At 42.2% G+C, this 9,807-nt stretch overlaps 1 protein-coding gene across 1 annotated transcript; it reads right to left on the bottom strand.

Moving 5' to 3' along the window:
- Nucleotides 1-7,257: 7,257 nt before the first annotated feature.
- cdkn1cb (cyclin dependent kinase inhibitor 1Cb) lies at nt 7,258-9,616 on the bottom strand. Its single transcript, XM_075471052.1, has 3 exons — nt 8,915-9,616; nt 8,596-8,716; nt 7,258-8,096 (listed from the first exon to the last, which is right to left on the bottom strand). The coding sequence occupies exons 1-2, from the start codon at nt 9,441-9,443 to the stop codon at nt 8,598-8,600; spliced, it is 648 nt and encodes a 215-aa protein (XP_075327167.1). The 5' UTR covers nt 9,444-9,616; the 3' UTR covers nt 7,258-8,096; nt 8,596-8,597.
- Nucleotides 9,617-9,807: the final 191 nt, after the last annotated feature.

Below are 9,807 nucleotides of genomic sequence, written 5' to 3'. Positions count from 1 at the left end.
GAAGGGTTTTCCCGTGGCAAAAACTTTTCAGCAAAAATGGTAAGTTGATAGGGGATCAGGAACTGCTGAAGCAGACCTTTAAACTAGTTATTTGCTTAGCTGAACACAACACTGGTTCATCGCCGAAGTCAGGTGCCTTCATTACTAATAAGTCAAGTGCTGAGTGGCTTATCAGACAAAAAACAAACAAAAAAATGTTCCTCTGAAAATGTCCTGGTACAAGGACTGGGCTGAAAATTAGATTAAAAAAAAGCAGCCAATGTCCAAAGAAAAACTATGAAAGAGCTTCAAAGGATGAGAGAAAACTTGCTCCTGATCATTGTGTGTCCGGTAGGAATGCAACACCCACCATATGTTGATGGGGATCGATCGATGGTGCCAGAGACCAGAGAACTACAGCTCGGGGTCAGCCTAAAGATCACTTCTGCAGTTTGAAGGCTTGTTAACATGAGCAACTCCAACTCGTCTTGATTGTTTGGCGTTGAGTCAGAAAAATAATTTTTACAAAAAGCCGCTGCTTACCATGTCTCCGGCACTTAAAACTCTTAAGTTATAAATCATTAGTTTCACTTCAACGTGTGGTGCTACCGTCACAGGGGCTGATAAAAGAAACAGGGATTGAACTGATTGCTAGACTTCATGTCACATCTAATTAATAAAGCGTAATGATATGACATAGTTTTAGCTAATATCATTAACAATGGCTCCATTTAGATGTGTCAGTGCAACAGCACTGGCATTGTATTGTGCGTGTTGAACTGTCATGGCTTATTGTGACACCCTTAATAGAAATGAGCCATCCATGACGTTATTAGTTACACCTGCTTCTCCTACTAGAGGAGTTAAGTTTGAAGTCTTAAGGGAACAAAGAAGTCTGCATCTGAAAGTGATGTGAGCAGAACAGCTATGAGTATTTGAATACACTTTGATAATACAAAAAGTTGTCAACATGCTCTTTTTAAAGACAAAAAAAAAAAAGGTTTATGTTGATTGAAAGTGTTTTTGGAGCTTAGTGCTCTTTGGCGTCAAGGGAAAAAAATGTTCAGGTTCCTTATATCAAAATGTCTTTATTTAAGCCTCTTGTCCAAAAATATATTTGCCATTTGTCCATTAAGGATAATTCTGATTAAATATCCATATTTTGAAGGGCCTTGGTTTTGAGAATTTTTTATTTTAAACCTCCATCTTGTCTCTACACTTTGGATATTTTGGTCTTTTCTCTTGTTGAATGTAGATGATGGAACAGTGTGCTGTTTTGGCGCCAGACAGGGCTGACCTTTTCACCTTTTAAGGGGTAAACAAGAGGGCCCATAGAGTGCAGAAATCCTTTAATTGGCACTATTCGCACTCAGACATGTTCCACTTTAAGTCAATGTGTGTTTTGACATGTCTGGGACATACCACATAGTCACAAGGAAATTTATAGTGCTTTGTACGTAATTTTTCAGGGGTATTTAAGAGGTTAGTTGTGTTTTTTTAAGTTTTTCTTACAAATAAAACCTTATCAGGGTATAATATCATGTGAACATAGCTTAGCTGCTTTGAAAAACATGTTATGTGCCCATGTTGGGACACTGAATGACTTAAAAATTCAAACAATGTCAGGCTGATATGTTTGACTGTTTTTCAGTGTACCTACATGGATTTCACGATATTCTTGTAAACATTTTCCACAGGTCAGAATTGATGAAATACCTTTTCGGGTGGTTTAGCCTAACCATGTTTTCTTCAGTATATAACCGTAACCATAAAAAATAAGTTCTCCAATTTGTCCAAAACGGCCAAATAGGTTGTGTGTTCAAATCCTTAAATATGACCAATATGGCATGTTTTGACAGGAGGGAAATACGACTCATCTGAATGTTTCCACATAGTAGAAAACATCTTTACTAAGTCCTCTTAGGTAGGCAGGAGCTGGAATTGGATGGTGTGGTTTTGTAAAACTTTTTAAATCATTAATTTCCCTTTAGCTGTGGGATACATTTTTTAAATGGTGTTTTTGGTTGTTATGTTTTGTTTTTTTTATTCTGAGTTTTGTTCTTTTAACAGAACAAAATTTTACAAAATACACTTTTGTCCCTTGCTGGTTGGGTGAAGGCATTAGCATAACTTGATTAGGTTTAGAAAACAGTTGTGGTTAGGCCTAAAATACATTCATTTTACAACGTGACCTTCACCCTTATTAACACCATTTTGCTGGTTGCAGTGATCACACAGAAACAGAACAGGTTACGATGAACCTTTGAAGCCTATCGGTTATTGGATTTGGACAATAACACCACCTGTTTAAAGCTGGAGATGAAAACTGCTTTGTTATGGTTAAACATTGGAATCACTTGTTTAGAGTTGGAAAACAATCAGGCAACAATTAGGCAAAAGATACACATATGATATAAAGCACAACACAAAAATGCAATACAATATGCAGTCTGTCCTCCTCGAAAAAACGATCACGTAGGTCGTTTGTACAAGCAGCGTATTACGACCGCCTGTTATGTTTCAGTTAACGACCTCTAGCCAATATGACCTTTACCTTCATGGAATACCATGCAGTTGCTCTCACGTCCACTGGTTGTGTCATATACCTTGAATATCTTTATAGGTCGTTTTGGGTTGCCTGAATAAACGACATACTGGGTCATTTTCACTGGAGGATTAATCTAAAGAATGACAGAGTAGTAGAAAAGTGAAAGAATGTCCTCCTACTTCCATAGTAGGTTTTTTGTAGTTTTCTGTAGCTAGCATTCCCCCTGTGGACTTCACACAGGCTAATGTAAAATACAACGAGAGGTGTTTCAATTCTGTCTCTCTTTCTTCTTTAAATAAATAAATCAAACGTGTAACAGTTTTGGGGCTTTCACACTGTAGCAATTTTACATGTTCTTAGCCTTAATTGTGAAACTGCTGCAATTCTTGCTGTGAACCAAGTATTAGCTTACGGGCACTGGAGTTATGCTAATTCTGCAATGTGAACTGTTATGTTAATTGTAAAGAAATTAGATTGTTGTAGTCCCCATTTGAACAAAAAACCCTGGTATAACCCTCATTAAAAAGAGAAAAAGAAAAATATAAATAAACATTTGGGCTAAAATTGACAGTTATTCATTTTTTGATTTTTTTTTTTTTTTACATTTCTAGACTGAACAGGCCTACTTTACTTGGCCTTCCAGTCGTAACCAAGCTATTTTGTGTCCACTACTCCAGGCTAGACTGGAAAAGCGCCATCACGTTGTGAAAGTGTTGTAGCCTAAAGGCTCATGGCTTTCCTTGTGCGCAACATTAAATCCGATCCCCTTGATGCGTAGGGTGAGCAAAGTGAATTAGAGTTTGAGGTGGAAGGCTGATTCAGTCCCCCTCCGACCGAGACCAAAGTCGAGATGCAAAGGAAGAAGAAAAAAAGGAGGAGACACAGAAAGAAGATATTTGAAAAGCTGCCACGAGTTCCCTGTCACACCGCCTCCTGCGTGGATTGAGCCTGCTCTTTGTTATCCAAAGGCATGAATACTGAGTGGATGTAAAGCGGAAAAAAAGGCCCAGGAGAAGATACAAAAAAAAGAGAGAGAGAGAGAGAGCAGTGGTGGCACGTCTGCATTTAGAAGACAAAGTAAAAGTAACTTGATCTACACATTAGCCTTTCTTCAGCGGGCTAATTCCCTTATTGCGGGATTGGATGTTAACATGGTCCAGAATTGAATGTTTGTGACCTTTTAATCAAAATGATAAGAGAAATGTGCACGTGACACCGGCACACCTTTAACATTATTACTTTAGTCCCAAATTAAACAGGTTAATTCGATGGAAGTCTCTTGTGTTGTTGTTGTTGATACCATGAGTTAGTGTTCCATAAATTGGCTCGGGTTTTTAGAAATGTCTGCCTCTTCCTGTTGATTGTGTTGACTTCGATTTAATTATTTCCGTCTTATTTGATAACACACACACACTCACACACACACTCTCTCTTTTACACACACACCCTTTGCGGAGACAGCCGCTCTGTCAGCAAACTCCACTCATTCACATTCAAACGCTAAGAGGAGGACAGGTGTCCAACAAGCCGACTGCAACCCCCCAAAATACACCACTCTCACACACACAATTACACGCGCACACACACTTACACACGTCATTTTCGTCACTGGTGATCTACGGACGCAAGCTCAAACAGAGATAGGCCTAATGTAATCATTTTAATTGTCACAATTTATCCAAAAGTTCATTCTTCAATCGTTGGGTCAATAATTATACCAGAGAAGCAACACACACACGCACGCACACGTGAAAGAGGCGTTTCCTAAAGCCTAACGATGGTTCCGACAGGCAAGAGGAGGTCAGATCCAAGTCTGCAATGAAACATCACATCACGCAAATGGGCGACATCATTATATCATTCATTCATTATCACCCATTTGTTTTTTGAAAAATCCAGCTGCAGACTCGTTGCATCCTCGCGGAGCCTGATGGATGCTGCCCGGTGGATGTTAAAGCTTCAGCAACACGGACAGACCTGCAGGCTGTTGGCGCTTCATCACCAACTCCTTTATGTTTGCTCTGCAGCTCCGAAACACACACAAACACACAGACCTGGGCTCAGGCCTTCCATTCGTCTCGCTATAGGTTTAAAAAAAAATTTAAAAAAATGTTTTGGCTTTTTTTTCTGAGCCGGTGAGGGCGGGGGGGGGGCAAAGAGGGTCAGGGAGCTTTAACTCGGTGACAAAGCCTCATTTGCAGGTCAATGCGATGGCACACTCGCCTCTCCTCTCCATCCAGCTCGCCTTTGTTCCCTGTCGCCTGCGCCGATGCCAGATGGTCATGGAAAATGCTAATTCCCCCCCCCGACACACACACACCCCTGGCTGATTTTCCTCCTTTCTATATTTAATTGCAGTCTTTCCAGACTGTCTCGTAATTGCATGTTTTGAGTGGAAAATGTGTCCCCTCCAATCATATTTTTGGTTGCTACACATATGTGTTCAGACCCCCTGAAGGGCCAAATTGGAGGAAACAGCGATGCGTTTCTTTTTTATTTTTATCAATTCTCTATATTTGTGCCAAAAACAATACTTTATTTGCTTATCTTCTTTAGTCATAGAGAAATACCAAGGGGCCCGGATCAGATTTAAGCCTGTGACTTCTTTCTTTTCCCAATCAAATGACATTTTCATGTCTGGATTTCAAGATCTGCTGACCTGTTACGTCTTAACGAACTTTAAGAAGAGGACAAACGGTTTTTTTTTTAACGGTTTAGCTACGGAAAAATCAAAAAGGTGTATCAATATAATCAGATGTGTATGAGGCACATATGTGCGTTTAATGGAGAAGAAACACTTTTCTGTTGGTTTTATTGATGTTCAATGTCATTCCTAAATGCTGTTCACCAACAAAAAACGTCCACGTTTTTTTCTTATTACCCCTTTAAACTGATATAGAGACATTGTGCTATCTGATTAAATAGATGCTAATTTTGTTGATGACAGAGACAAATGAAACTGTGGATGCGAGTTAAAGGTCAGATGGGGTCATGGGGCCCATGAGACTGATTCTCTTCATCAGCAGCTGCTTGTTGAATGATATTCTATTGTAGAGGGCATCTTAATGAGGGTCTGCATGTTGGCTGTCATCTCTTTCCTTCATGTCCATCATACTTACAACAGGGCTAAATGAAGTTATAATTGTCATACAGGCCATTCTGTGGAGCCAATTGAACCTTTCGAGACTCCACCCAATCAGAAACAAGTGTAGAAGCAGTATATGAAAGATGTTTTTTCCAGATATGCTGAGTAAAATGATTTACAGAACATCTATCATAGAACAAGGCCAACAATTTTCATTTTTTTCCCCTCTTTAGAGAGAAGCTTACCGGTTGGTTTTCAGGCCTTAACCTCTGACCTTTCCCAGAATGGCTCCAATTGAATCCCTTTTTGAGAAAGTGAATGCAGCTTTAAGTTCTATTTACTGGGACACATTTTATATAGTTACACAGCTGCAGAGACAAATAGGAGAAGATGACCCGTTTAGCACTACAGGGGGACTGAAGCCCCCCGAATGTGTCCAGTCTTCAAAATAGCAGAGACTTCATTAAAGTAACACGTAAACAGCTGTTGTCTTTAACATGTAAACTATTGAGAATTTAAAACTGAGCTGAATGGCGTCTCGGCTCCCCCTGGGCATATGGGCGTTAATTAGCTGGATATAGCCATAGATTAATTATAATATTTTTTTCGCTCATTGGTATCAATGGAGCAGCCAGACAAAGTGTCTTTTGTTCCCCGATGCAGGACATTCTGTGGCTGACTGAATAGGTCTTGGCTATGTCTACATGGATTTGCCATATGGCAACAAAAAGGAAAGAATGGAGCCGGAGAGCGCTTTGTGTTGGAAATCAGAACAATCTCCCGTCACAGCTTATGGCTGCGCAGAACTGACAAAGTCACTCTGCCCATCAAAAGTCTCAATTTTTTATTTTTTTTTTCCATCTAAACACTCATGTCAGGACAGTCGAGGCCATCCAAAGGCGTGGAGTAGGCCAACTCGTGGTTGAGGATGAAACGTGTTTGTTTTGTGCAGACAGGCGGCGGCGCAGGCCCAGCGCGCATTCACGCGCCGCGTTTGGCTTCTTTCAATTAAGGGTAAACTTGCAAGTATGACCTGTTGAATGGTTCGTTTCAATAGGCGAGGACAATTACAAAGACTAGTAGTTTTCTTTTTCCAGCTTTGGCAGGTGGCCTCCACGCCCGGTGTATCTGCGTGCAGCGGGGTAAACAGTATGCGTGTGTGTGTGTGTGTGTGTGTGTGTGTGTGTGTGTGTGTGAGTGGGTCTTTAGAGAGCTTGTTGAGTGCGGGTGTGGGGGTGTCTTCGTGCAGGACAAAGCGGAGATCCAAAGGCAGCTGCTGCTTCTTTAGAAGGGGCGAAAAGGGCCTTTAAATCCGAGCCTATATCCCGCAGCTGCCATCAAGGTTGCGCTTCTCAATGCGTCTTTTACCCCCGCGAGGTCTGAGGGTCCACGGAGGCAGATATGCACAAGGAGGAAGTATGCTACTCTGCGTTAAGTTCAGGAAAACCTCTCTAAATGACGACCTACAATCAGAATGAGAAGGGTTTTGGTTTCATAATGCTGCTGTTAGGGCCGGACTGTGGAGTCTGGGACACCACGAACACGTCAAAAGCCTCACATCACAGTTTCAGTTTTCTTTTTAGCGGAAAGTACAATGACAACCAGAGCACAAAAAAAGAAAAAAACAGGCAACGAATCTTAAAGCTGAAGTGAAAGATATGTTTTATTCCCATCTTTAAACAAGACATAATTAGGGCACTTGGATAAAAAAACAATCGGCTCAGAGACACAAAGAAACCTATTTTTTTTTCAAGTGTGTACAACTATGGGGAAGCTACATGATTGCAAAAATATCAAATACAAAATAATAATAATAATAATAATAATGTAAATAATAAGATAAAAATAAAGACATGCCCTCTGGCTAAATCAACAAGGCATTTGACAAATAAACAGAAACTTAAATAGAAAACAACACAAATAACTTATAAGTTAGAATAAACTTAAAAAATATACATTTTACAGAAAAACAAAAAACGGAACAGAAATAAACATTTATATGCTATTGTCTCTATAAAGCTGTACACTTTTGGCCAGTGTATTCTTTAAAAGAAATCTTTTTTTTAGGATTGCACAGATGTTAAAACATTTAACACTGTCGAGTGGCTGTATGCAAAAGCAACAATGAATGCTACATTTGTACTGGATAGAAGTCATTAGGTGGATTTTTCTCTCCCTTTTTTTTCTTCTTTCTTTCTTTTATTTTAGTTTCCCCACCACCCTTCTCTCTCTCTCTGTCTGTCAATCGCAAACCCAAACCGTTCAGTCCTGAGAGTCCGGTCCGGCGTTCGACCTGCGCTCCGCCGGGGAGCGCCGAGCATCAGCCGACCTGTCGGGGCTTCTTTGTCCCACACCGTTCCCCCTTCTCTCTCTTCTTGTCTCCGGCGGGGATAAGACGGCTCTCCAGAAATCCTCACAAAAAAAGCGCAGGGAAATAGTGCAAAAAAAAAAAAAAGAAAAAAAAAGAAAAGGAAAAATAAACACCTGAGGAGGAAATGAAAAACAAGAGTTGTGAGGAACAGCCATGGCAGAGAAAAAGCCTGCGTAGTCAGCTCCTCTGAGGAAACAGGAGACGGAGCGACGGGCAGCGGCAGGCGTCACCCTTTACCCGAGCTTTTTCCCGCCACATCGTGACGCACGTCTCCCCCTCCCCCAACCGCTGCTGTTACTACAGCTACTACTATCACTACTACTGCGATTTCACCACAAACACCCCCCCCCCCCCCCCCACACACACACACACACACACACACACACACACACACACTCCACTCCCCCCCGCCCAGATAAGACTGTCTGGCTCATGTAATCCCGAGCAATTAAGAACATGACAGAGACCATTTGAAAAACAGTGATAGTAAATGGAGTTGGTGTCCAAATGTAACACTGTTCTAAAGGTCTGTCGTAATTAAAAAAAAACAAAAAAACAATGTTCATATCCATACATAGCCTATATATTTATATATATTTATATATAGGCTACCTTCAACGGATCCTCTTTCGCGGAGTTTGTTCCACCGGGATTGGAGACTTGGAAAGGTGGCAAGAAGCGCTCATGTCATTCGATTTTCTATCAGCAGCCCTCTTTCGTTTCACGAAGAAGTCTGTGTGAAAGAAGAAGAAAATAAAAAAAAGATCAGTTAACCTTCTGAACAGCTTTCAGGAGAAAGGAAGATACGCACGTAAGGCAGCGGCTTGTGAGGGGATATATATATATATTTTTTAAAATATCTTAGATGGAGCAGCTCTAAAACCAGAGGCTGACTCCATCCCAGGCGAGATTTAAAATGCCCTTTAATCACCTGGGATGTGCGTGTTGCTGTCAGCAGAAGTCGTCATCTTGTGTCTAACACACGGAGCCTGTGTTTGTGTCCCTGAGTTGAGTTTGTCTGTGCGGTTCTCCTGGTTCACCTCCACCGGACAGGGAGTGCTGCTGCTGCTTTCGGGCGCCGCTAAGCGCTCCAGTACATCCGCTTGGGGGGTCTCCGGGAGAGCAGAGTCCGAGGAGGGCCTCTGCTTCGCGGGCGTCGCCGGCACCCGGCTCCTCTCGTTCTGCGCGGAGTCCTGATAAAACGCCGGGGTCTTATCCACGGCCACCTCCTCCCACTCGTAATCCCCGTTCAGAGGTGTGTTGGCCTCGAAATTAAAGTTCCATCTCTGCTGGTCCCGGTCGGAAATCTCCCGCAGCTTGGCTTTCATATCCCGGCTCAGCTCGTCATGATCCACCGGTCCGAAGAGGTTGCGGCAGACGCTGGTGCGTCTATGGAGAGGGAAGGTCCTCCGAGCCACCAGCCTCTCCAGCGCACTGCACGATAACTGGACGTGGGACATCTCCAAAATGATCACACACAAAAAAAGCACCAAACAATGACTGAAGGGGACCCCTGGCCGATTCCGAAACTGACAGAATTTCAAGTGTTGTTGTGTTGTGAGAGTACGAGTGCTTGTCTCCTCTCCTGTCTCTCTCGGTTCCCTTCCCCTCACAGCTGAGTTTAAATGTACCTTGCGTAGTGAGCCCCGGCATATATAACCTCCCAACGTGTCTTGACGTTCTCATTGGTTGCCTCCAGGGTCCAACCCTCCCCAAATACACAGACAACCCCCACCCTGGTTTCCCATCAAATCCCTGCGTCCTTTTGGATACGGGCCGAGCAGAGCGATGTGTTTTGCTTTCTGTCCCGGGTTTCAAACGTCG

This window comes from Odontesthes bonariensis, chromosome 7 (assembly GCF_027942865.1).
Source record: "Odontesthes bonariensis isolate fOdoBon6 chromosome 7, fOdoBon6.hap1, whole genome shotgun sequence".
Lineage (NCBI taxonomy): Eukaryota > Metazoa > Chordata > Actinopteri > Atheriniformes > Atherinopsidae > Odontesthes > Odontesthes bonariensis.
This window is presented reverse-complemented; position numbering and strand designations above follow the sequence as displayed.

Coding starts and splice junctions, on each gene's coding strand:
- cdkn1cb (XM_075471052.1), bottom strand. CDS start 9,443: ATGTCCCACGTCCAGTTATCGTGCAGTGCGCTGGAGAGGCTGGTGGCT. Junction 8,717..8,914: donor CAGCAACACGCACATCCCAG/GTGATTAAAGGG, acceptor TCTTTCACACAG/ACTTCTTCGTGAAACGAAAG.